The sequence below is a fragment of the Vidua macroura genome, chromosome 11 (genome assembly GCF_024509145.1).
Source record: "Vidua macroura isolate BioBank_ID:100142 chromosome 11, ASM2450914v1, whole genome shotgun sequence".
NCBI lineage: Eukaryota > Metazoa > Chordata > Aves > Passeriformes > Viduidae > Vidua > Vidua macroura.
Genome location: NC_071581.1, coordinates 6,892,949 through 6,919,712, shown reverse-complemented (window position 1 = coordinate 6,919,712; position 26,764 = coordinate 6,892,949). Strand labels below are relative to the sequence as shown.

The 26,764-nt window shown below is 50.3% G+C and overlaps 1 protein-coding gene across 1 annotated transcript in view; it reads right to left on the bottom strand.

The window, feature by feature from the left end:
- Positions 1-6,695: 6,695 nt before the first annotated feature.
- Positions 6,696-26,764, bottom strand: part of LOC128813016 (hydrocephalus-inducing protein homolog) — a 32,324-nt gene continuing 12,255 nt past the window's right edge. Inside the window, exons 17-44 of the mRNA XM_053987759.1 lie at positions 26,484-26,688; positions 25,882-26,005; positions 25,536-25,680; positions 23,894-24,514; positions 23,258-23,416; positions 22,655-22,842; positions 22,297-22,479; positions 21,938-22,057; positions 20,519-20,678; positions 20,245-20,417; positions 19,890-20,088; positions 19,119-19,218; positions 18,452-18,551; positions 17,868-18,036; positions 17,350-17,588; positions 16,958-17,027; positions 16,127-16,331; positions 15,522-15,754; positions 14,797-14,948; positions 13,686-13,878; positions 12,983-13,091; positions 12,140-12,394; positions 11,652-11,794; positions 11,089-11,310; positions 9,744-9,904; positions 9,131-9,231; positions 7,873-8,587; positions 6,696-7,086 (exon numbers count right to left, since the gene is read on the bottom strand). Of these exons, the coding sequence (XP_053843734.1) occupies positions 6,924-7,086; positions 7,873-8,587; positions 9,131-9,231; positions 9,744-9,904; positions 11,089-11,310; positions 11,652-11,794; positions 12,140-12,394; positions 12,983-13,091; positions 13,686-13,878; positions 14,797-14,948; positions 15,522-15,754; positions 16,127-16,331; positions 16,958-17,027; positions 17,350-17,588; positions 17,868-18,036; positions 18,452-18,551; positions 19,119-19,218; positions 19,890-20,088; positions 20,245-20,417; positions 20,519-20,678; positions 21,938-22,057; positions 22,297-22,479; positions 22,655-22,842; positions 23,258-23,416; positions 23,894-24,514; positions 25,536-25,680; positions 25,882-26,005; positions 26,484-26,688 (5,607 nt within the window). The 3' untranslated portion in view covers positions 6,696-6,923. The remainder of the gene's footprint in view (positions 7,087-7,872; positions 8,588-9,130; positions 9,232-9,743; positions 9,905-11,088; positions 11,311-11,651; positions 11,795-12,139; positions 12,395-12,982; positions 13,092-13,685; positions 13,879-14,796; positions 14,949-15,521; positions 15,755-16,126; positions 16,332-16,957; positions 17,028-17,349; positions 17,589-17,867; positions 18,037-18,451; positions 18,552-19,118; positions 19,219-19,889; positions 20,089-20,244; positions 20,418-20,518; positions 20,679-21,937; positions 22,058-22,296; positions 22,480-22,654; positions 22,843-23,257; positions 23,417-23,893; positions 24,515-25,535; positions 25,681-25,881; positions 26,006-26,483; positions 26,689-26,764) is intronic.

Here is a 26,764-nt window from a genome sequence, read left to right as displayed (position 1 = left end):
TTAAGGGGTGAAAATGAGGACTACTTACTGCCACAATGCCCTGGCACTGCCTGATTGTGATCTCTGTGTCTTTCAAGAGTTTCTGTCTTTTTGAGACATCAGTAGAGGCCTTTAAAGTCCTCATGAAATGATCTTCCTCTACGGAAGTTTAGAACACACCTGCTATCTCCCTGTATGACATAACACACTTGGGTACCCATGTAAACTATCATTTGCTTGATCTTTTTTATCCAGTGTAAGAAAACCTGCAAGAAAACTTGGGCACTCTGGGTAAATCTTTTTTTTCTTTCAGGGTAAAATGGAAGGGCCACAACTACTTCCTGAGCATGCAGTTTGATTTCCTCTTACTTTGAGGTAATTCTCTATCTAGCTGGTTAATTTATCAGATGATTTAAATTAAAGTTGGAAACCATTTTAGATGAGAATTTGGAATTCAGCAAGAGCGTCTTTGTAAAATCACAGTACAAGTGCTGGCATTTGAAGTCTTTGAAGAAATAATTCAAAATGCAGTTTATATATACAGCCAAAAATAAAAGTTAGGAAGAAGTAACATGGGATGTGAAGTCAGGACAAAGGAAACTGAGGTTTGGTATGGGTATTGGTATTTTGCACTATAAAAAGAGATATTTTTTTCCCCCACATAAGAAAAAGATATAGAAACCTTCTGGCTTCATATTTTAATCATGAGCTAAGCAATGTCCTTTCATGGCAGGTAGCAAGCCAGCATCTCTCTTTAAACATGGAGATGCTGACTAGTATTTGGAATCTCAGCTAGAGAAGGGGGATTGTGTTACTAAATCAGCTCCAAATACCAACACTATCTTGGTTGAGCTGCAGCATCAGAATTATTTTTGCTGAATGTCACCCAAGTTTCCCCAGAGACCTTGAAATCAGTGGGATTATGAAGCATGTGTAGTCCAAAAAGGAATTTCTGCACTAAGAGGCTGGATCTCTAATCACCTTGAAGGCACCCCCTTAGGAGGAGGACGGAAGAGGCTTATACTACTTTCAAACCTTTAATTCAAGGGTTTAGTTTCTTCAGTTTAGAAAAGTTAAATTTACCGTTGGGTTAATCAAGTTAAAAAGCTAAACAGTGCTCCAGAAAGTGAACATTGCAGGTCATTTCTCTTATTTTAACAAGGTAGTGGTGGCAGGGGCGTTGAACCTTCTCTATTTTGAGAGAGAAGCATGGGTAGGAACATGAAGAAAGGAAAACAAAAGGCAGTGCCCTACAAACACCCCTAAAGAAAAGAATCTGGTATCAGCTCATGGGAAGCAAGCGCATCAAAAAAGAAAATCCATGTGAAGCTGTTCAAAAAGGTTTGTGAGCTACTTTTGAAAGTGTGTGCCCTATCCAAATGAAACATTCCTTTAGGACAGGAAAGAGATCTTTGAAGTGTTCAGTGGTCTGAGGTACTGTGTGTAGAAGGATTTCTGAGAGAAAGAGGGCATGATTTATATGTAGAAGGTTGACCTACCCCAGCCTAGGCCTCAGATACAGGCCTTGGTGAGGCCTTGAAGCCTCTGACGCAGTTGGAAATTCAGTCTGTAGCGCAGTTAGAAATTATGTTAAGGTAATCACAGTGTAATTGAGCTTTCTGGGTGTGAAGCAGTATAGGTCCGCAGTGTGAAACTTTAACCACCTTAAGACAAAGACAAACAATGTTTGCTTGCCAATGAGATTGTACTCACAATTGTAAACTATATTGAAGTGTATATAAACTGCCATCTTACAAACAATAAAGGGAGAATGTACGTTTCACCACATTGGTGCGGATCTGCGTTTGTCCTGTCCAGCCTCCCGGAATTGATGAGTCCCTGATTCAACTGTGGGCGAGAAGTATCAGGGACACAGGACGCACTTCCTCCAGTCATGCTCCAGCTTCAGGGCTATGGAGACTGAGGCCTGCAGGAGACTTCAAAAGCTCTACAGAAACAACTGAACAGCACAACCATCAGACTGCTCCCTGGATGAGCAGGCAGACATGAACCAGGCCTCCTCAGATAAACACAGAGCCAAGTCCTGCCGAGTTTTAGAGGGAGCTGTCAAGAATTCTATCAAAGATTCTCATGGACAGGTACAGTGATCATATCCCCTGCTGCTGGCAAGCAACATCAGAAAGGGAACAACTGAAGTTACAAGGGAGGAGGTAACCTTAAATCATTAGAACAAGAGAAAATTGAGAATTTAATTGGGAAACTGTGGCACAAACCCACCAGTGTCATAACCAGTGACAGCATATTACCCTGTGTGAGGAGCCAATTTACTTGTGATTTATCTCAACCCTGGTTGTCAGAGGCACATGGGGAAGGGGCTGCAGAGGTGCCCCATCCAGGAGGCATGAGGAGAGGACAGAGGAAAGCCCTGTCTCTGGGGAGACTTTGCCTGGCAGCCGGTTCATGTGTCACACGGGACAGGCTGTCAGCAGGGGAACCCCGAAGGCACTGTACCCCAGAGACACCCTGCAAGCCATGGCGAAAGGTCTCTGCCGATGGACTGCAGCGGGACATTGGACTGGGCCAGTGCATTCCTGTCAGCAGGCAGACTTTGGGAGGAGACAGAGCCATAAAAATAACTGCAACACAAGCCATGGGGTTTTTATGAAACTTGCTTTCTGAGTGGGGGGGGGGGTGGGGGGGTGGGTGGGGCTTTGGAGACTCTGCGTTTTGCTTTTGGGGGGGGGGGGGGGCTTTGAGACTTGCTTTTTGAATCTGGGGGCCTTCTGTGTCTTGTTTCTGCTTTGACTCCAGCCTGCTGAGGCTCTCACTAGGTCTTGCTTGCCCTCACATCTGTCCTGTCTCCCTGCATCCCTGACTGACGTCCTGCCTGCTTCGTCTCTGTGTCCCTGAGCCACCTGTGTCCAGCCCTCCCCACCTCCAAGCCAGGCCTCTGTCTCTCTCTCCCACCAATTCCTTTCCCATTTTTCTTCCTCTTGCTCTGTCTTTTCTAGCCATCTTTAGTAGAGTAACTCTTCTTTGTTTTTTTCCTTACCAATAAATGTTTGTCTCAGTTGACTTAATTTCGTTCCTGACCGTCTAATTCTAAAAGAGGTGCTCACAGTTTCCCTCAGTGTAAGGCGACATCCCCCTCATACAATATTGGCATTGCAAGAGCAGGTTCCTGCCAGGCTCTGATTGTTCTGCTCAAACACCTCAGCCAGGAGCTGGGAACAGAGAGATTCCTCCATCAGGAAAAAGCCATTTTGAGAGGGTTAGTCCAGTCTAGTGGCAGTGTAACTTTATCCTGAACACGAGTGCAAGGAGCTCACACTGCACTCTGCCCCCAGAAAAGGCTCCTGCGGAGTTTTCTGCGTTGGAAGAGCCTCTGCTCTCTCTGCAGCAGACAATGCCATCGTGCGGCAGTTCCTGCTTCCTCGGCTGACCCATCCAGGCTAAGAACTGCTGCTTCTATCCCAGAGTTAATAAGCAGACGCCTCTGTCCTGCTGAAGTGTTTTCATAGCATGAGGACACCCCTTAGCAGGATGCAGGCAGGCCCCAACTGGAGATCTTTCTCCAATTTCCAACAGCAGTATTTAAAGGAAAAGCCATTTCTGGGAAAGTGTTCACCAAGGGTAAACCAAGCCCCTGGGGAAGCTTGGTTTCCCAGGGAAACTCATGACCGGTGGTCTGGGTCACCCTTTGGGACTCAGCAGAGGCTGAAGGGTTCCAGTGGCAGCAGCTTGAGGTGGGATGTGTGACCAAGACTATGTGCCACAGTAGCAGATGTCCTGCTCCCTCCTCAATCCCGTAGCAGTCTTCAGTTCTCCAGAGTATGTATCACCACATCTCATGTAAAACTAAGATTAAATAGACTGCAGACAAGCAGCTGGAGCTGCCAAAGGGTGCAGAGAGGATTTGTCTTGTTCTGTAGAGAAACCCAGGTGCTGACTTCTCTGGCCCGTGTAGTAGAGGGTCATCTTCCCTCATTCCCTCAGAGGGACGCCAGTGGCTATTTCTTCTTAATATAATAAATAGGCACATGCACACTGGGAAGGTCATGGTGTTCCAGCACCAACACTGAGCCAACCAGAACAAATCCAAACAGTCCAAACAACACCACATAGAACCAATACCTTTCACTCTTTAACCTAACAACCTTTTGGCTTCAGCAAAATATCACCTCATCTTTCACAATCCACCCTTTCCTTTTATTATCCTTTTTTTTGCTGAAGCCCTTGATTTAATTACCCTGTTTGGTCAGCACAAACTGGCTCCTTTTGTGACGTAGTTATAAATAAGATTAATCAGTTTTTTATTAGGTCAGTGTTAAATTCAGTCTATTATAAAGTTCCTGATTTGTCAGTTCACGTTGCTGTCCATAGTTCTGCTCCAACTCAAGTACAGTAAGTTGTAGATACACTTGTGTGCAGTGCCTCCCATCAGCAGTTCCATCCCTGCTTGCTCGGATGATGCAAACCTCAGAGCGTAACTGCAGCATCAAAGATTACCTTCTGTGTTACCCATACCTGCTTCCTATTCTTTCTTCTAGTTCTGTGCACTAGAACAGCACACTGCAAGGATGTAGAGGTGAAGCACAGAAGCTGCGATCCTCCATCCAGCAATTTCCAGAGTCTTAGAACATCATTTCCTATTCCTCTTTTGTCAAGGTCTGGTTTGATTTGTATTCCCACTGCTCAACACCCGAGGGATTGCAGCCCACACTGCAGCAGAAGTCTCTCTGGTGGCGAATACAGAGGTCAGTCCGGTTTTGCCCTTGACCGTTCACTAATAAATCATCTTTTGAAGATTAAAGGGTCACTTCCCCGTACCACTGTTGCAGGATGCAACATCCCGGGGTCTGGGTTCAGATTAGGGGCTCTGATCTATGTTAGCTAGCCGAGTTTTGTGTAACCCCGCGCACACCCCATGTTTTCCCCTCCCCGTGGCGGTTCACTCCAGGCTGCCTGCTATTGGAGCTTCCCCCCGTCACTCCTGCAACCACTCCCCGTCCCGTCCAGAGAGTTCCCTGCCAGTCACCCTGATCCCGCAACCCTGTTTGCCCCGGAACCCGGGGTCCGCCCCAGTCCCATCCCTGTTGGTCGCTGTGGTCCACGTCATTGCCACGGCGCTTGTCTCTACTGGGCGGGAGGGCCCCGGTTCCCCTTGACCTGCCCCAAATAATACCCCGCGCCGCCGGATCCTCGGCGCCGTTTTCTTCCATGCGGGCGCTAGGAGCGGACCGCGCTTCCACCTAGGAGCCCTGCGGCAACAATAAACAGCTTCAGCCTCCCACACGGAAGAGCTGGTCATTCCTCGCCTCCTCGCCGGTTCCCTAGCACCCGGTTACAGCGAGCGGCCAGCCCACCCTCCCGGTGCACAGAAGCCGTGCCCGGGAACAAGCGGCGACCCCGGCCACACCAAGGAGCAGCGCCGTAGCCAGGCTCTCAGAGGCTGCGTGCGGCCGGGGAAAGCAATGCACCGCCACATACCACTGTCCAAGTTTGGGGAGGAGCTTCCACTGGTCCTTTGAGAAGCGTGAGACCGCTCTTTTTCTGCACTCCTGGAAACTGTTTCAGCTGTTAAAAGTAGCTGAAAGAGACCTTCCCATGCTGCTGTATCATCTTTCCAGGATTTTATTAGACCCCAATCTCCTGTTTTCTCCTGTTTTTACCTGGTGCATGTGAAAGTCTAGATATGTGGGGTAACAACCCTTTTCATCTAAGATCCGTGAAAGAAAGTGCAATTGCCTGCAAATAATTTCTGAGCTATAAGTCATTAGTTTCAGCCACTGGTAACCTCTCCTTCCTTCCCATATAAGGTAACCCAAACCACATTCCATAGGGAGAAACTCCTCTGTCCTTTCTTGGAGCAGTTCTGATCCATAATAATGCTAATCTGGTTTCAATCATTCACTTGGTAATATGGTTCTTAAGAATAGCTTTCATTCTCTCCACACATCCAGAGCTTTGAGGGTGCCACGGGGTATGAAATCTCCAATTTATGTCTAATGCAACACATACAGAATGTTACATTTTTGAAGTAAAGTGTGTTCCCTTATCTGAGTCTATTCTTTCAATTAGCCCATATCTGGAAATGGTTTGTTTTAATAGCATCTTAGCCACTTTGGAGATAGTTGCAGTTGAGATAGGAAAGGCTTCTACCCAGTGGGTGAGGTGATCAACTGTTCCAAGAAGATATTTCCATCTCTGTATTTTGGGGAACTCAGTGTAATCTATTTGCATGTTTTGAAAGGGTCTAAGGGCTAGGGCTCTTCCCTCACTAGGGTGCTTTCTTATCACTTTATTTATCTTTTAACACATTGAGCATTGCTCAGTCAGTGTTTGGCTACTGTATAGACTCCCTCACAGCAAAAAGTTCTTAAGAATTGATCACACTGAGTGCTTGAGCTCACCAGTGTATTCCTTGGTGTAGCTTAATTAAAATTTCTCTAGCAATTGCTTTATTCATTATCTGCCTCCCTTCCCTGCCCAGCTGTGACCAGAACTACAGCAAAGGGGAAGTGCCTACAGCCGAGGAAAGGCTGTGGTTTGGTATCTGGTTCTGTTTGTTGTTGCTGCCAGTGGTGGTGTTTATTTGCCTTGTTACACATGCTAGTAAAAAACTGCTACTCCGTTTCCCATATCATTGCCTGAAAGCCCCTTAATTTCAGTTATAATAATTTGGAGGGAAGAGGGTCTACATTCTCCATTCCAGAGAGGTCCCACAGATACCTGTCTTTGCAACCAAGACAATCTGACAATTAACGATTTATTGCCAATTGTTTAATTAACAATTAACGAACAATTGATTAACAACTAACAATTAGTTAATTAACTTAGGTAACTAAAAGATAAGTGAGAGGTCTTCACTGGAGCTTGGAAGGGTAGCTGCAGAGGTCTCCGGTGAAGGGTGGGAGACCATCAGCAGCAGAAGAGATGATGTTGCCAGCTCCTGCCGGATGCTCCAGCTGACACAGATGCTGTCACTCAGGTGGTAGTTTCCCGTGCACCTGCTTCTTGGGTGTCTGGCCTTGCTCTGTCTGCTGTAACACAGACTCTTCAGGTTTACCAAGACTCTTCTCCTCCCGGGCTGTGCCTTTCAAAATCACCCGCACCCTCTTCTGAGTTGGCTTCAGGTTAGGAATCCTAGGAAGAAGGGGACTGGTATTAGCCTGACGAACATTCCCAGCCAGCCGCTTTTCTGTCTCCTTGCAGAGCACACAGTGTTGCATCCTCTCTCTGTGCAAGCAGTGAGCAGCAGATTGAACAACTGCACTCGCTGCATGGAGGCTGCAGAGGTGCAAGGACAGGAACATGACCAGTTAAGTGCCTGGGGACCAACTACAGCACACGAGGTTCCATGTAGAGAAGCAGGCCTTGCTTGTCCCAAAGGAAGCAGAGCTAGGGACTGGCTGGTCCCCAGATCTCTCGTTCCAGATCTTGCAACCCTCCAGGTGCTTAATGTTTCATACAGTGTCTTTTCCCAGTGTCTCCCTACCAAGGCCAGATGATGATCTTTTCGTGCTCATGTGGGTGTTTCTGCTGCCTTCTCTGGGGCTGCCTGGCTCCAGGCCCACTTCCCCATCCCAGTCAGAGGGACTGATGGGAGGGTGTTAGGGGACGAACCAGGCTGTGCTTGGTGATGCCCAGCAATAGGACGAGAGGCAATGGGCAGAACCTGATCAGGAAATTCCACCTGAACCTGAGGAAGAACTTCTTTCCTGTGCAGGTGCCAGCTTGACCAGAGAGGGTGTGGAGTGTCCCTCACTGGAATCATTCCAGAGCCCTCTGGACACAACCCTGTGCTCTGGGATGACTCCACCTGAGCAGGGAAGTGGGACCAGTTGACCTACTGTGGTCCCTTCCACCCTGTCCCACCCTGTGATTCAGTGATACCCATCAGTAGCATGAGTTGGCAAAGATGTTTCCCACCTGCACAGCACGGTGGCCTTAAACTTCCCCACACACTTTGGGGAGAACTGCGCATGAAAGGTCTGCTTCTGGCCAGGAGCAAGGACGCCACAGGAGGGGTTGATGGAGAACAGTGGCACGTCATGGGTGAAATCTGGGAAGATTTCCAGGGAGGAACTGACAGGCTGCAGAGAGACATGCTTTTGCTTTGAGCGGTGTTTCTTCTTGGAAGGATCTGGCTGCTTGGGCTGCTGCTGCTGCTCGGAATCCTGCTGCTGCTGCTCGGAATCCTGCTGCTGCTGCTCGGAATCCTGCTGCTGCTGCTGCTGCTGCTCGGAATCCTGCTGCTGCTGCTGCTCGGAATCCTGCTGCTGCTGCTGCTGCTCGGAATCCTGCTGCTGCTGCTGCTGCTGCTCGGAATCCCGCTGCTGCTGCTGCTCGGAATCCCGCTGCTGCTGCTGCTGCTGCTCGGAATCCCGCTGCTGCTGCTCCAATTCCTGCAGCAGCTGCAGCCTCAGTTCCTGCATCTCCTTATTCTGCCGCTGCCACTGCCACATCCAGTCCCAGCGCCACTGCCGGTCTCGCCGCTCCTGCCGCAATCTGGCTAACCGCAGCCTCCTGTCAGGCCGCCGCTGCCGCACTTTAGGAACTATCTTAGGAGGATGTTCCAGGTCCCACCAGTAACTAAGCAGCAGCTTTCTGCGATGCTTTACAGTTTCATCGGAGAGGAACCGACCTGCAGGGAGGAAGAGGACACCTTTCAAAGACTTATGCTCCAGCAACTCTGCCTCCTGCTGCACGTAGATGGGAGAGCTGGGATGCACTTGGAGCAGCTCTGGCCAAGAACTTTATTCCAGCAGGAAATAGGGCATCTGGAGCAGGGTCTCTGCCTGCAGCACACACTCCTGTGCCAAAGCTTTTAGACAGTGAGAGTTGCTTTTAGACAGTAACTTTGCATTTGCCCTGGAGTGAGGAACTGCACACAGACAGTGGCTGCAGGGCAGGTCACTTGTTAACACAACTGTTTTTCCCAGTCTCAGACTTCTCAAAGAGATGACCTGATATCCCCCTTCCCAGTCCTGACCCAGCACGTGGCTCTCCCCAGATCCTGGGTCAGTCCTTTGCAGAGCAGAAGTGGCAGAGCAAGAACAGAAAAGGGTGAAAGGCAGAGAGGGACAAGGAGAAAACTCTGCAGCTGCAGCTGGGAAGATGCTGATGAAAGTGGACGTGTGGACAAGGATGAAAAAGCAATTCATGTTTTGGGGTGAAATGCCCTTACGCATCAGAGTGAATGAGAATGGCTTGTTCACTGGTTCTCTATCTGCGGCATAATCCCAGGAGTACTCCAGGGCTTCCTTCCCTGCGTTGTGAATTTTGAAACTGAAAAGCAAAAAGGAGGAATAAAAAAAAAAGTCCAATAAATATAAAGCAAATAGTACAGTAACACTGTCTGAGGGACTCCTGGTATCACTTTCTGCTGAGGAGCATCTTCTTCCCCAGGCAACCCTGCCACGCTCAGACTGCTGTCCTGGGTGGCCCAAAACAGTATTTCCAAGTCTGGATGTTTAAGAGGAAAGGGCCAACATGGTGCCCAGGACACCGAAGCTAAGGGGCTTGCTCTGGACTTTAGGCCTTGGTTTGACTGCAAACTTATTCTTGAGCAGATGAGGACAGGTGACATGCAGTGAAAGCAAACCCATGGCTGTTCTCAGCAGAAAGGTATGGCAGCATTGAACCTCTCCTGAGCACCATCTCCTGCTTGGCTTTGCGTGCACATAAATGGGCCTGTGCTGCTTTGGGCTGGGGCAGAGTTCTGGGAAGCAGGCACTGGGCCAGCCCTGGGCAAAGGGCAGCTCCTGCTCTCAGGGCCCTGCCTGGCCTCCAGCACTCACGTGGTTGTCCTTGTCTGGGAGGGCTGGGTATCCTTGAACTGAACCACCATCGTCTTCCTCTTCAACTGCTTGTGGGCAGCAACGGCACTGAGGTACACCTCGGCCTCCTGGCTGCTCTCCTCCACCACAGTGTGAGCCGGTTCTGGGTCTATCTCGACCACCTGCAAACAGAGAAGGGAGGAATCACTGAGCAGAGCCCAGAAGGTCTGGCTGAGAAGGGGATCTTCTGGCCTCCAAGATCAGCCTCATAGAGGGACTAGAAAGGACCATTCACTTTTACTTCCCTGGAAAGATGACAAAATTGGGACTGCTCTGCTACAGTACTTGTTTCTACCCAGTGATCAAAGCAGTCACTACCACAGCTGCTAATATCCCCATGGAGACTATAGCTGGTTTCCAGTCCCTGTACTTCAACCTTGTAGAGGGACTGACTCTTTTCCTGGTCCCCTATAAATCCAGCAGGTCTCAAAATTTGGTTTAAGTTCCCCTGCTGGAGCTCTGTAGATGGAGAACCCCAAGACTGAAGAGTTCTAGAAAGCACCTTTTTCTTCTTGTCTTAGGAGAAAGTGCTCTCCAGATGTCTTGTGTGGAGCAACAGCCACACTGCTGGGAGCTGGGGATGGGCATTTTGGGATGTGAAAGATCTCACTTGGAAAGTCTCCAACTGCAGATATTCTGATAGAAAAGAGGATGCTTTAGAGGCCTTAAAATGGTCCAGAAACTCAGAAAGAGCCTTCACCCAAGATGAGTGTGCGTGGCAATAGTGACAATAAAAGCAAGAGTCTCTGGAGATGATCCTTCTCCGGACTCCTCCATACTGTCATACCGTGCCTGGGCTACTCCATGATGAGACAGATATCCCACACAATACAGAGACCACAACCAAATTCTCTGGTATCCAGGCAGACAAAACTTGGAGTTCACCAGCATGTGCAGGAGAAGTGGATTTCTCTCCACTTTAAAAGAAGAGACAGAGTGCAGCAGACTTAACTCCTTGTTGGTGAAAAGGCACCAAATGAGATGAAGAAATTTCTGCCACCATAAAATGGGATAAAATCATAAAACATTGTCCCCCATTCAACATGGGCTGCAACACCTGTGCTCGTGGCACAGACTGATGGTTTGTGTGTGGCTGAAGGTCTCTTGTCAAAAGGCTTCCCCTTCTCGTGTGTGTCTGGTCACTGTGCATCCACCTCTCCCCTGGAATGCACTGCTGGTGAACCTCACAGCTGTCCAATGTCCAGAGGAAGCAGGAGCTGCTCAGCCAGCAGTGATGGTGTTATGGTGTTTTTTTTTTTTTTTTTGTAAAAGCTGGGTTGGCTTTCTTTGCCATTTTGCTTCTTACCTTCTCTATTTTAGGGAATTTGTCTCCCGAGTCTTTCCTGGTGGTACTCTTCCATGAGACAGTGCACATTCGGTCATCCCAGTCAGGAACCTCCCTTTGTGGCAGCTCAAAGTCGATCTTGGTCACCTTACATTTCACAAGGTGCCTCCTGAAGGTGGCTGGGACATCTGATTTCAAAGTCACTGTGATGTCCTTGGCACAGCCAGGATGGAGGTGTCCCACCTAGGGAGAATCAGGGAGTCAAGAGCAAACTGGAAGCACTGCCAAAGGCAGGACTGACAACACAAGGGACTGATGTGGTGAGCAGCTGTGCCAGGAATCTGCACCTCAGAGTGGATTTATGTGAAGTTTAATAGACAAAAGTATGACCAGAAGGTGCCACCTCCCATAACATGAAGCCTTTTCTGCAAGGCTGGCAGCCTTGGCCCAGCCAAGCCAGCGACTGCCTCTCCTACATGGCACTGGAATGGGCTGTCAGTGGTACGTGAGGACTCCCTGCCAGCTCCTGGGAACAGCAGGGCAGGGCTTGAGCAATGGGAAAAGGCAGAGCAGTCCACGCTCACCTTGGGGGAGAACTGGAATGGGGCGTCTGCCTCCCACTCAAAGCGCATGACCTTCCTACGGGTGTGGTTGGTGATGGTGAAGGTCCTGCTGCAGCGCTTCCCGACAAGACAGTCCCCAAACTGGAGGTGATTCATTCTGACAGCTGTTAAGGAGGAGAGCAAGGGATCTCAGCATGCAGGGAGCTCCACCTGCCCCCTTCACGTGAACAGACCCCTGCATGTTCAATACTTCCTCCCAGAGGGAGGAAGGCTTGGAGCAAGGAAGTTCCCCAGGCAGTTCCCCATCCCACCACCTTCAGGAAAACACCCTGACACATCCCCAAGCCAGCGACGTGCAGCACAGCACACACTGCTCTGCGTGCATGGCTGCCATGCCCACAGGCCACCAAGTCCCGTGGGTGACAGCCCAGGCCTGGCTAGAGGGAGGACACACATGAGCAGACATTTTCCTCTTCCTTGCTCCACCTTGGCAGCTTCTCCTCTCTTACCATCAATGATGTCTTTCTTCAGACTGCTCTCAGCATTCCCCTCCGTTGTGTCTTCCTCTAGGCCATCGAGGGTGAATCCATCCTTGTGGCCTTCACCCACCAGCTCTACTAGGGTTTTGTTAGAGCAGATGTCCCCCATGAAGAGACAAATCTCCCCTTCCAGACGTCGAGCCCGCGTGGGTTTGAAAATGACATCAAACTCTGTCGATTGCCCGCAATGCAGAAGGAAGAAAGGCTTCTTCGGGGGCTTGCTCTCTGCACAGCAATGGAAATCAGAGTTAAGTGATACAGCTGTACAGAGGAAATAGTTCCATAGGATATATGAGGAATAAGAGGTTGAAACCAGCTGTCTTCTAAGCACAGGTTCTATCCCCAGTGGTTCCAGACCCTCTTCCTATGTTCACAAGACTGCCACCTCCAGACACATCACCGCTTAAGCAGCTTAACCGCAGGCTGATGCCCAGCCCTCATTCCATCTGCTTGCAGCCAGCTCCAGCCATATGCAAAGCTGAGCCAAAGAGTGCTTTTGGCTTCTGCTGGCTGTGTGCTCAAGGGCTGTGTCTGTTCAGGCTGGTACCTTCCCACTTGCAGCAAATACTTCAGAGGGTCCACTGAGGTAGTGACAGTCCCCCACAACTCAACCCACCATGTCTAGAAGAACAGAAGACTTCCTACAACTGGCTAGGAGGAAACCCTGCAAGAAAAGCCCCAAGAAAAGCTTGGGGGACAGAGAGCCCGAGGAACGACACTGTGCCTAACATCTGGCTGCTGCTCAGAGAAGCCAAGAGCAGGGCACACGTTTTCCCTCCGTGCATGATCACACTTCATGGTTAATGAACTTACCGTTTCCAACGGAGTCCTCTTCCACATCTTCAGTGTGGAATATCCTGAGTGTGGAGGCCCTGCCTTTCAAGAAGAACGCTCCATGCTTATCCTCCAGGTGTAACATAAACTGAGAAAAGGGAACCCAGAGCACAACGATACTGGTGAGTACAGGATGGCACAGGGACTGACACCGCAGTGCTGCTGGTCCCGCATGGGAACCCAGCACCTCTCCCACTACAAACAGCACTTAGCACAAAAGTTAAGTCAAACCAGCCTAGAAAAAAGGGTGTTCAGAGGCATCTGGATAGAACTGACACAGAACCAAACAGGACAGAAAGTAATGAAACCACATCTGAGTCTACTTAAAATGTAGTGAACTGGGAAATCACACGTGTCCATGAGAACAAAAGGTGACCTGAGATACATATATATATATATCTATCTATATACATACATATATATATATATATATATATATATATATATATATATATATATATATCTCAAATACTTCCACCATCTTTCTTGTGTTCAACTTAAAGAAGAAAGACTGGATGGAAAATTTCCAAGAACTCCCTTCTTGGAGAACAGATGTCAGTCACTTGCTTAAAAAGAATTTCTGACACCTCTTCCCAGGTCTGCCATGTTTTCTGGGACCCGTCCCCTGTGCCACAAGCACTTGTTCCCAAACCAGACCATCCCTTGAGCAGGTCCTCCTCACCTTGACAGGTATGCTGCCGTTGTTACGGATGACCAGGGGCAGCGTCTCTGAATCCCCCAGCCGGAGCCTCTTGAAGCGCAGCACGGCGTTTCCCCTCTTGCTGCAAGCGCTCGGGCACACGACTGTCAGCTGCGGCTCGTGCCCCCTCCCGCTGATGGTGAAGGTCAGGGTTTGGGGTTTGATTTTCACAGAGCTGCAGGAGAGGCACAGAAACAATTTCAGCTGGCACTAACCCATTTCTCACTGGGCAAGCGAAGCAGCAAGGGCCAGAGTGTTTTCCCTGCCTGGTGCCCCTGTACCCCACAACACAGCCCCCCCACCAGCCTCTTCCCAATCCACTCAGGGCCATTGGCAAGAGGAATCTGCTCCAAAGAGCCAGAGCCTTCCACAATAACAGTTAAAAATAATTTCACTTAATTGAATCATGCACTACAGCAGGTAAATGAGGCACCAGATGAGATATGGCAAATCCCCTGGCTGCAGTGAGATGAGACTTATGCAACAAGCAAAAGCACAGCATGAAAGCAAGAAGGCAAAAATACATCATCGTCACCATCAGTAAAGATCATTTCCAAGAACAGTAAAAAAGCAATTGCTTATTAGCAGTTAGACTTTCCTTGTTCCAATTCAGCCACTAAAGGGTTGAGGAAGGGCAAGTCAAAGCCCCAGTACACAGGTCCCAGGGCAGAGGAACTAGGCTCCTCTTTCATACCAGCTCCAATCACTCCACAACAGCTTAATGAATGCCAGGTAATCACAGAGGATCATCTCATTTTACAGAAACAAAGAGGAAATTGTCACTGCTGACTTGCTGGTACAGAAACTGCTTCATCTAAGCCTTTGTCCTTGGAAACCCCCAGCTCAGCTGCAGCACATCTCAGTAACTTCTGGTTGGCCACCTAATTATTTGCCTGTCTTTGTAGTTCCTCATACAGGCTAAACCATCAGCCTAATTTTTCTTTTCTAAGAGTTACTGCCTCCCAGATCATCTCATGCCAAGTACTCTGCCTAAGGCTACTGAAAGCATTAGTGCTAACAAGAGGTCTGTTCCTTCCCAGGGGAGAGGCAGCTATCAGTGAGGCCTCCCCCAATATTTCATAGGGTCAGTTACCCTTTTGGGATGACAAGGGAAGCCGTGAATGTGCAGTTGTAGTTCTGCTCATCTGGCGGGGTGAAGGTCACCGTAGCAACGGCATAGGATGAGCCAGGAACGGACATCTTGACTGGATCCAAATTGAAAATGTTTTTGATAGGGGTTTGTTCCTTGGGGGAACCCAGAGAGCAATGTTAGGAGAAAACACCTTTCAACATGACATAGTTTTATACATAAATGCATTACTGAGAACAGCCCAGGACAGTGTGTCTTCCTGCTTCCCTGGGCAGGCTCTCGCCCTCCCAGGGAATGCTGCACTGTGTGTTTTGAGCACTGGCAGCTGCCCCAGCCTATATGGGAGATGGGCACTGCATGAAAGACCCTGCAAATAACCTAGAACTGGCCTTCAAGGAGGAGGAAAAGCCAGGGAGCCTGAGGAAATGCTCTGCTTTAGCCCTGGCATGTCAGTTCATAACATCCCCTCTCTGCGTGTGCTTCCAAGAGAGGTTCAGAAGGATTCCATTCTCCCACTGAAGACCCAGAGGTGTGAGCCAAAGCCTTGCCCGAGACATGCAGAATTCCACACAACTGTTCCCTGGCTCTGCTGCTCTCCCCTGCAGTTTGACCTGCACTGAGCTAGCCTAGTCTGGGCCACAGGAAGCAATCTGGAAGCATCTGGAGACCAAAACAGGCTCTCACACGGCCCTTAGAGGGTAACCACCACCTTGGCCTCCTGTCCTTACCTTTCCAGGCAGGGGTTTGATGGAGAGGACCACGTCACATGGCAGACTGCTCGCACTATAGATACTGAAATGAGCTACAGCCTCTTGCCCAACCAGAACATTGTTGAAGATGAATCTGTTCTCATCTCTGACAAACAGGCCCGTGCCTTTCACCGACTGCATCTTGTGTCTGAGGTCGGTGCTGCTGCAGATCGGGTACTCCTTGAAGATTAACGTGACATCCTCAATGAGTCCTGTGGACACACCGGAGGGATGAGCATGGAAAAGCCTCCCTGATGGGTTTATCTGGACCCTGCTGGCCTCTCAGAAGGCTTGATAAGCCCTTTCTGCCCGGGTGACTGCCAAACCCAGCCTTGGGTGGGGGAGCTGACTGTGAGGATGGAGCTCAGTCAACCTCAGCCTTAGAGAGCATTGCTTTCCTTTTATCCTTCCATGCATCCCTCTCAGCCTGGGAGGGATGAGTCCAGTGGTGGACTTGAAGAGGGCTGGAACCTCTGAGGATTTTAAGGTGGGACACCAAGGCTAGCGTGCCTCTCTATCCAAGCAGCAAGTGTAGGTGCTGATCAGCAGCAGGTGTGACCAAGGGAACTGTGGGCAGTAGGTACCTGGGACGCAGGACTCGGCAATCAAGGTAAAGGGAATGCCGAGGGGATTGTCCTTGGGGTCTCTGCCCAGGATGTCAATGTAGAGCTGCTCCTCACATGTCCCCTCCTGCTCTGCGAGGCATTCCACTGTGATCTTCTGCTGGCCCCGGGGACGGATGGAGCCGGAGCAGGGGGACACCGTGAACATGCCAAGATTGAGGTGACCCTGCAGAAAAAGTTCCAGGAGAAGCTGATGGCTAATAGCTGTGCCTCGAGCACCCCAGCAAAGAGAATGTCCTGCCTTGGCCTCCAGCTGGGCCCAAGCACCCAGTCCCAGGGCAGGGAAGGATGAATCCATGGCCCAAAGGCAGCCCCAGGCTGAGAGCAACAAGCCAAGAGGAGCTGCAAATCTGTCCCAAGTGGCAGAGAGAAAGGAGTTTGAGTGTAAAGAATGAAGGTGGCAGCTCTGATCCTTCAATCTCCATAGGTAACACAGAAGAGCAGAAATAGCGGTGAGAAATGACGGGAGAGAGGTAGGGGACTGGGAAGAAGAAAAAGCAATGTTGTCTGAGCTCTGTGGACTGGGAGTTCAGTGGGGGATGTTTTTGCTTCTGTGGTGTTCACAGACCTATGCTGGCTCGCAGCTACCAAACACAGGACCTGCTCCCCTCTGTTGAACCCACAACTCCAGGTCAAGAGCCAGAGAACAGGACTGCCAGGGTGACTGAGCAGACACTGGACTCCATCCTGCAGACCACATCCCACCCTATGGCGATGAGCCCCCAGCCTGGGCACAGCAGCATCTTCTCATATCCCCTGCAGCAGCACTGCTGGGGAGCAGGAGTCACCCACCTGTGTCAAGGAGCTTGATTTCTTTGCTGAGTGCTTTGTAGGCGATGGAGCAGATTCCCCTTGCTTTGAACTGAGAGGAGAAAGCAGAAGTATCTGTCATGCTGAGCTCCCCTGCCTTTCTCTGAGGCCAAAGCTGGCCTTCCTCCTCACAGAGGAAAGCCTTTGTGCTCCTGATGGCTCCCAGAGAGCAGCCTGCAGCTCCCATTGCTGGACCGAGCAGCTCTATCACCAGCTTCATACTACACGTGCGGATACCGAGGCCTTTTTCTGCCCCCTCTCCCCAAGCCAGGGATGCAAATGGACGATAGCCCAGGTCTCATGGCTGCCTGCCACATACCAGCCATGGGGTTGTGCCTCCTCAGACAGAAAGGGTGGTGCAGGGCTTCTCGTACCTTTTGCTTTCCAATGCAGATGCCTCCTTGGGTGCTCGGTGGATGCGGAATTTGAAGCCGAGCATGCCTTTGTTCTCCAGCACGACAGTCTGGGTCTCCTTGGTGCCCTTGATCACGGCACCGAAGTTGATGGGTGAGGCAGGCTCAATGCTGTACTTGCTGTACTCAGCTTTTGCTGACACCATCACTGGGATGTTGGTGACAACCTGGCCTCCTTCACCTGAGCTGGCATCTATCACCTGTGTCCACAGGAAGGGTGGTAAAGAAAGCAAAGAGGCCAGCCTCTACCCCAGTCCCCAGCCTCCACCCCAGGCCTCCAGTGTAGCCCTCCCTGTTTAAGCACCTCCTCCAGAATCAGATTCTCAGCTCCACTTAGGAAGCCTCCCAAATGGTTTTGAAAGACTTTGTTTGTGTAAGTAGGAGAGAGGATTCTCCAGTTAAAGGTGTCCGTTAGACACCTGTCCTGTTTACGCTCCCAAAACACCGTGTGATAACACAGCCTGGCCCAGGCAGCTCACCTGGCAGTACAGGATGGGCTTGTTCTTGAGGAGGATTTCACTTGTGGGGTGGAAGAGTATCTCAATATTCACACCAGGCTGGGAGGCAGTCAGCATGCCTGACTGAGGCTCAACAGCGAAGTAGGATGCCACGTTTCGCATCCCGCGACCTGCACCCTTCAGCGTGAAACTGGGGAGAAAGAGAAGGAATGGAGATCTCTGCAGTTAAAAATATGGGTGCATAGGACCAGAAAAAAAAAGGGAGAATCCAGCTCTGCTCAGGGAATCCTGGATCTTGACAGAGAGTGCAGACAATCACAATGTTACTGCAAGAAACCTTGACATTGAAATTTTTCATTCACTTCTTTACAGAGTCTCAGAAAGATAAAGGAGGTGACCATCCAAGAAAGTCAGTGCAGCTGAGCTGTGAAGAACTGCTGGTTTGGGGCTGGATTCTCTGGTAGAATAATTGAGATTAGAGAGCCCAGGTTTTGTATTTACCATGATATGGAAAATAGCATGGAAACAGATTCTAGCCATTGACAGAGGGAGAATGCAGGCCTGGGAACCCAAGGAAATGCTCACTACCTGGCAGCTGGACTCACCTGTACTCAATGTTGTATACCCCTTTGTTCTTTAGCCTCAGGACTTTCTTCACATTATCCAGGACATTAATGGTTCCAAATTCCAAGCTTCCATCTGAACCTGCAGAAAAGCCACAGAGCGAGGTCAAACACGGTATTTGTGAGCTGCTGCAGAATACAACAGGCCACAAGCTACATGGAGGTCTCGGCACAAAACCCTTTCCAGCAAGTTTCCATTCTTGGAAGTGTTTTCCAGCTACTTGTCTGCCCTTTCTCTTCTCACTCAAAATATCTGCAGGCTTAGTAGCTAAGGAGCTCGGCTCCCATTTCCTCGCTTCCAAGCACAAATCCAATTACTTTATATGCTGTGCTGAGCCTGTGGGCGTTGCCAACTGCCTGTTCACATCACTGTTATTTCAAAGCCCCCAAATCCAATCTGCACATGAAGCTGCACACTTCAAAGTTCAGAGGGGAGAGACTTAAGGCTGTCAGTTCCCTGACAATGCTTTTTTTCATGCAGGTTGCAGGGTACGGGCTTTGTGGCATGTATCCATGCCATCCTTGTATCCCATCCCATCCCATCCCATCCCATCCCATCCCATCCCATCCCATCCCAGTGCTTTGGTCACCCACCTCCCAAGGTAATGCAGTGCACCTGGACTGCTTTGTTTGGGAGGCATCCACTGACCTTTGGGCATGTCAATGCTCAGAGAAACCTCATAGACCTTTGCAGAGATTTTGATGTTTTCAGCCTGAACAATCCCCAGGACATTTTCTGTATCTGAAACCTGAGACAGCAAGAAACAAACACTGTTCAGATTATTCTTTTGGTAGGCAGCCTGAAAGTCCTTGTCTCTGCTGGCTGCTTCCCCTGTGGCCTCCCTGGCTTCACAAGCATTGGCGGACTCCCAAGCTTTGCTAACCCGTTCCTCTCATGGGCTGCCCCAGTGGGATTCTCCTGCAGTAAAAAACCCTATCAGCCCAACTCTGCACTCCTACAGCAGGGAATGCTGCTGCTAAAGCATCCTTGGGAGGCACAGGGGTGTAAGAACAAGCACAAGAAGTGTGAGGTGTCTCAGAGCAGGTGGCATTGACAACCCTCTCCAATCACCTAGCCCCCTCTCTGAAATGCAGCCCCTAAACCATGGGGAACAAAATCCCACAGGGAGAGTTTGTTGCACTATGCAAGAGCTTCAGACAAAGTCCAGGAGGAATGTAGAGATCACACTGCAGTCTGTACAACCAGACAACAACCTTCAACCATTCACAGGGACAAGGTGGTTGTGGTACAGGCTCAGGATGCAGTGTCTGGTTATCTGGGGGGATGTGGATGCACTGCACGTTCTGGCAAACGCTGTGTAGAGGCAGAAGTTGGGATCACAGCACCCTTGTGTCTGTCAGGTGCAGCTCTTCCTGACCCTGTCCCTAGGAGCACACGGCTGCTCACAGTCCCTCTCACCTCTAGTCGGAGGGTCTTCTTAATGCTGCCAATCTGCCTGGCCTTGAAATGCACTGTCACTTCAAACTCTGAGCGGGGATCAATGGTGCCTTTATCTTGGGACAAGGAGAAGTCCTCAGCAAGGTCATCCAGCCCATTGAGCTGCCAGGCCATGGGCAGCAGGTTGTCGTTTCTCAGGACCAAGGTCCTGCTGTCAGTCCTGCAGAGACAGGAAGGCACTTGGCATCAGCTGCTGGATGCTCACACCAGCCTCGTCACTGAATGCAACTTGGAGCAGCTCCATCCGTGCCCTGGAAACCAGAGTCAAACGTTTTCTCTTTGTCACAAGTTCTGGAGTGCTTGTGGGATGACTGACCTATGCAGAAGCAGCTTGCCAAAAGACAGCTCCAGGGGGCTGACCTCCAGCTTCACGTGCACCCCATGGCAGCACAGGCTGAAGACCACTGGGTCTGGGTTCTTCCCAATGCTGCAGATGAGTTTGTCTTCCAGGAAGCCAGGGGAAGTGGGGTATGCCCAAATGGTCAGCTCCTGGACCCAGCCCCACAGGAAGAAATCAAAGAGCTCTGGGTGTGAGCAGGAGGAGCAGCCCCTGGGCACTTCCGCGGCGCCTGCCCTGCCTGCCCTTCTACCTGCTTCTCCTTTGGTTTCAGTGCCATGCTGGGAGGGTCCAAAAGGAACGTCTCTGCTTTCCCATCATTCTCAAAGGAGAACTGGACCTCTACGTCCATGGGGGAGTTGTTGAGGATGGTTATATTCTCCGAGTTGCCGGGACAGTTCTGGGCCTTGTACCTGTCCAGAAAAGGGGAAAAGGCTGCAGAGCAGACTGTTGCCTTTGCCACACACCGAGGAGAGCACCCTGTGCACCCGAGGAAGTGGTGCTGGAAGACCCTGCTCTAACAAACAAGGGAGGGAAATGGATCCCAGTCAGGGGCATGGGCGTGTGCTCATCCTTGCTTTACTCTGATGCCTTCCCCTAGACTTGGTGCCTCCAGCCCACAAGCCTGATGATGCTCAGGCCACTTCAAGAGTTTTTAATACAACGTAAATTCAAAGGTGCCTAGAAAAATAACAGTACACCAGGCACATGAGTTCTTTTCCCTTCTTCCTTGGGGTGCCTTCCCTGCAGGGTATAAAGAAAGGCTTTTGGAAAAAGAGTTTAGCTAATCTCTTTCATAAAAGTCATGAAACTGCTTTGGATTTCACGGGTTAGCTCAAAGTCTGAGAAAGAAATATAAAGCATCAATTCCCAAGAGGAATGCAAAAAGATAACAAATGACCCTTCTCTCAGGTGTGGAAATGACTTTGGAGTGCAAGGGTTAAAGAGGCAAACAGAAATCCCAGACCATCCATCAACTTGGCTAAAGATTGTCTGTTTTCTTAAACTATTTCAATTTCATTTCCTTGGGGTGTCAAAGTAGACCTAGCCCTCCAGAACTCCCATGGAGACAAGAACTTAATGTGAACTTTTAATTTTTTTTTTTTTTAAAGCGACAGTAAAAGTAGAAGTACACAATAGCTTCAATGGCAACGTGTTTAGGCAGACTTTATCCAGCAGTGAAGATGCAATGTCATTACAGGAAAATTTAATTCTTGCTGTACGTTCCCCCCGACACCCACTGGCAGGTCAACCATAAAATCTTATTAATAATTACAGATTAATGAAAGGTTTACAAAACCATCTACAGAATAATTGCTCGATCAGGCTACCTGCAGAGCTCAAAGCACTTCAAAACCCCCCTAAAGTTCATTTCCTATGGGTTGAAGCTGACATGTGGGGGGACACAACAGTTGTCCCCCAAGTCACCTTTGGACTGGCAGCAGCATGCGGCTCTGGCCACCAAGGCGGCCACCAAGGCACCCACTGGGCAGGCAGAGCAGCTCCGCCAAGGCTCATTTGCCTATATCTGCTTAGGTTCACACATCTGTGGTCCTTCAAACCCATGTGTCTCCCAGGACTCTGCCGGGGACTGCCCTGGGTTGTGCCACCAGGACAGCCTGTCTCTCCAGGTGTGCCCAGAAAAGTACAAGGCCCAGCAGGGAGCAAATACCAGTCTCTTGATTTCCCACACAGCAGCGGCCCAAAGTGGAATTGCTTTGTGCTCTCAACATATTCCTTGAAGATGATTTCATCTTCCTCCATGGTCTCCCTCCACTGTGGAAACACCACCCTGGGCAGGAAAGTGGGGAAGGAGGAGCTATGAGATGCTCCAAGTAGGAAATGTAGTCAGAAAGCCATAACCCTTCCTGCAGGCTGAGGTAACATCTGCCTTCCCAGCTCCCAGCACAGGAGGAGGTGCTGGGTGACCTCAGGCAGCACGATCTGCCCAGGCCAGAAGCCCCAAGGGGCAGCCCTGGCTGTGGTTCAGGGGCAGCTGTGGTGTGGGAGGCTGCCAGGGGCCAGCCTTACCATGGGTTCTGGCTGATGCTGGGGTACAGGCCGGTGCCACGGCAGGGCAGCTCGTACTGGCGCTTTGTCTGCACGAGCTCAAACCTCAGTGTCTGCTCAAACTTCCCTGGCTTTTTGGCGGAGAACTGGACCTTCAGTTCCACCTCACCGTGGGCAGGCACTATCCACCGGTACCGTTTCAGCCTGGCAATTAAAGAAGAGGCTTACAGACGCTGCTGAGGAGCAAACGAAACAAGGAGGGTGCACTCGCCATCCCACGGAGGCACTGGCACGGGGTCGCTGTGGAGCTGGGGATGATGGACCTTGTTTGGCAAGAGGACCAAGAAGGAGAGGCATCGCCTCCTCCCGTGCAGCTCACCTGAGGAATTCTGTGGGGACTGAGGCACTTTCCAGTGTACTTTTGGATCTTGTTGCAGAGGAATCCCGGGGACTTTCTGTTCTCCGTGTGGAGATCTGCTTCTCCTTTGCAGAGCTGTCTCTGCTGGCTGCTTTACCTGTCTTTGGTTGGCCCTCGGCAGAACTGCCCTTCACATCAGGGGCCTTGGCCTAAGGGGAGAGAGAAAAGGGAGGGAGAGGTGAGCCCTGAGACATCCCTATCCTGGAAAGCAAACTGGGGGTTTGTTCACCAATGGAAGAGAGAATAAATAAATAAGTCCACCTGCCCATGGACTTGGTCTTCCTTGTTGGTGTTTGTTTTGCCTAGGACACTCCCCCTCACTCAGACCCTCTCCTCAAAGGAAGTTGATGGTTTTAAGTGATTTTTTTCCCCTCTTGTCTTACAGAACTGCTCTGTCTCCAGCAGAGCTGTCTCTTTTGTCCCATCCCTGACAGAAAGGAGACCTGCAGACACAGGGCCCCATCACATCTTCACTACCTCTCCACCATGATCCTTTTCCATCCAACCTGTCCCCCATGTCCCCATCTAGCCTGGTCCCTGCCCTGGCACCACTGGAGCACCCACCAGACTGTCTTCCACAGCAGCACCTCCCGGTGCCACAATGGTGAAGGGCTCCACGCGCTCTGCAGAGGCCAGCCGCTCCTCTGGGTACTCGACTGTGGAGAGCACAGCAGCAGGGGGGAGGGGAGGCCTGTCGGGATGCAGTCCCACATGTTGCAGCACCTAAAACAGAAGAGAAAACCCTGCTTATACTTCTATCACCTTCATCCTCACAACTCCTTCTTTAAAGGCACTGAGCTTCTGACAACGGGGTTTTTAATTTACATGAAGTACAAGTGCTTTGTTATGCCCAGTGGGGTGAGCAAGCTCCAGAGCAGAGTCAAGAGCTACAAGCAGGACTGGGAGAGAAACCTCCCAAGTGACTCAGCTGAAGAAAACAACGGCTGTGAGCTGCCCTGTCCTGGGGCCGTTTATGACTTCCAGGCTGGGAAACTCTGAACAGATGGGATACTTGTACACAGAGCACTCCCACTTCCTGCCCATCTGAGGGATGGTGATAACTTCCCCATCCACACAGATGATACAGAGTCATTGTGGAACATCATCAGGGACCTGGACAAGGCTCTGTGCCATTATCACACAATGCTCCAGGGCCCAAGACCACGACAAGCTCAAGATCTGAGCCTCGCAGGGTGTTACCTCGTCTTCCGTTGGCAGTGTCCCATCCCTCAGGATCTCCCTGATCGTGGCCTTCGGATCTGAGACCTGGATGTCCAGGCACGGCACCCCGACATGCTCGTCTCTGACTGCCCCCTCTGCAACTTCGCTTTGCATCTCCAGCTGAGATGACTGAAGACTCCTTTGGTCTCCACTTTTTTGTTCAGGCTTCTTCACCTTCTCCTGAGGCTTATTGGTCTTCTGACCTTTCTTTACAGATGAAGACTGGGACTTGTTTTCCTTTGGGATCACAGGTAACTGCATGGTACCCTGAACCCTGTCCCAGTAGGAGGAAAGCTCTGCAACGTTCTGCTGTGATGACTCATAGATCTGAAACCTCAGGATCAAATTCTCCATCTCAGATAGGTCCTCTGGGATTTTGGTTTCCCCCTTCTTTGGGGCCTTTGGTTCCCCCTTCTCTGGGATTATGATTTTGCTCATCCTCGGGGCTTTGTATTTCCACTTCTCTGGGATTTTGGTTTCCTTCTTCTCTGGGGGTTTGGTTTCCTCCCTCTCTGGGGATTTGGTTTCCTTCCTCTCTGGGGATTTGGTTTCCTTCCTCTCTGGGGATTTGGTTTTCCCCTTCTCTGGTTTTGGAGGTTGCTTCCCCACAGAGACACCCTTCTTTTCCTTCTTCCGCTTCTCTTCCTCCTTCTGCCTCTCTTCCTCCTCTAAGGCTTTTGCCTCCTCCTCAAGCTTTTGAGCCAGCTGCTTCAGTTGCCTTCAGCAAACAAAATAGAAAACATGACTGAGAGTCACCACCAGACACTCGGGCTCACTAGCCCTCGCTGGCCCTGCACTTCATTCCTTGACCCTGAGGCCAGGCAGAACCGTGAGACCATTTCCCTGAATTTTCCTCAACCCACAGAGGTTGGGAACATCCCAAGTGAGGGGATTGGTGGAAGGGGACCTCCAGGACCAGCCAAACCTAAGCCTTGCCATCATAAGGTCTTGACTGTGCAACCTCCCTCTTAAGGCACAGCCAGACACCTCCAGCCCACTGCCAAAGGCTGATCCACCAGCTCTCTGCGCTGATGCCTGAAAATGCCCTTTGCCTCTTTGATTTCCCAGTTTAAAGCAGATCACAAATTGCTAACGTCTGCTTATCCCTCCTACAATTCTTACTCAGCTCATTCAGCCCCCTTCTCCCTGGGCATCGCCTGCTCCTTAATGAGACCAATCCTATCAGTCAGAAAGCAAAGGCTGCAGAAACTCCTCTCCTGCAAGACAGGCTCTTGTCAGCCAGATTTCCTGCTGGAACCTGCTGTGACTGAGGCAAACTAGTGCTGTCTGCCATGGAAGCTATTTGAAGCAGCCCCCTCCGTCTCCTCTCCATGAAACCAACTTCAGCCTGGGCTGAAGGAAGTCCTGATACACAGGCTTGCTTCAAGCAGCCTCCCCTCCCAGCTGCACACTTTGCCTGAGCTGGGCTGCCTTGCTGGAGCAGAGCTTCTCCTGTGCTTGCCTACTGCTGCAGCTGAAGGGGAGCCTGAAGGACGTGAGCTTTTATGGGTGGTGTCCCACCATAAGGAGAACCCTGGCAGATCGGCATTGCAAGGACTTCATCTGTGGCAGGACCAGGATCCAAACCAAGGTTTGGTCTGTGCCCCACACCTGCCCATACCACAATCCCACTGTTTTGGTGAAGGGAGATGATGAAGAAGGTGCCAATCGACATCATGGACTTAAAGACACTTCTACAGGCAGTGCCAAGGCAAGCCCAGAGCCCAGGTCCCTGCAGGCAGCATCTAAGCCAGGAGGGCTCACCACTAAAATAGAGAAGAAGGAACTTCTTCTCAACAGAAGAAGGTCCTTCTTCTCTTGGGAGCCAGGGAGCTAAGAGTGGCCATCCCTGTGTTGCTTCTGGCCTTTGCTATCCAACACCTCTGAGCTCAGAGTCCTTGGAGCAGGGAAGCCCTCCAGGGACAATGACCCACGGAAGAGCAGTAACCCATGGAAGGCTTACTCACCTCTTCCTCCGTATGCGCGTCCATTCCAGGAATATTTTATCCACTTTTGCTTTCTTCTCCTCAGGGAGGGCGTCATACTCATCCTCAGTCATTTGCAATAAAAGTTTTCTCTTCCTCTCAATAGCTTTTTCCCACTGCAGTTCTTTATCACAAACCAGAGGAGAAACCATGAGTGACTGCAAACAGACCTGGGTGCTCTGGGTCAGCTGCAAGGATTCACAGCCTTTCCTGACCCAGCCTGTCATATCAGGAGATATTGGGGAGCTCATATCCCTGCTCCAAAATTCAGACAATCCCCCAAACTATGGCCAGGCAGTGAGGTCCTGGGCTTTGCCTGGCTTAAGTGCAACAAGGCTGAGGAGAGTTGTTTGTCACTGAGCTACAGTAGCTTGCACTTGTGCCCAAGCTTTTATGTCAGACATTAAGGTGAGTCTTAAAACCTCCGATCTCCTGCAACTCTGAGAGGAGTGCTGGTTACACTGAGGCAGAAGGTGGAAAGATTAATAAAAACATTTCTTACAAGCTCTGCTGCAAACCCAGATACACAGAGATAAGGTTGAGGGCTTGAGAAAGAAGATTTGAGAGGGATGGAGATATCTCACCTTTCTTCTCTCTTTCAGCTTCCTTCCTCTTTCTTTCAGCTTCAACCCTGGCTTTCCAAGAAGCATAATCCTGATGCAGGTTCAATATGAAGATGTGACGACGATTTTTGACAGCTTTGAGTACACACAGAAGAGAAGATTCCAGGCTGCTTGCAAAGAGGCTTTCCAAGCCATCAAAGACCACTCCCTTGTAGCAGTCTTTACACTGTGAATAAAGGGAAGAGCAAGTCAGCCATTGCACGCAGGGGGCTCGCAGCTGCACCGTAAACCCAGATGTCACC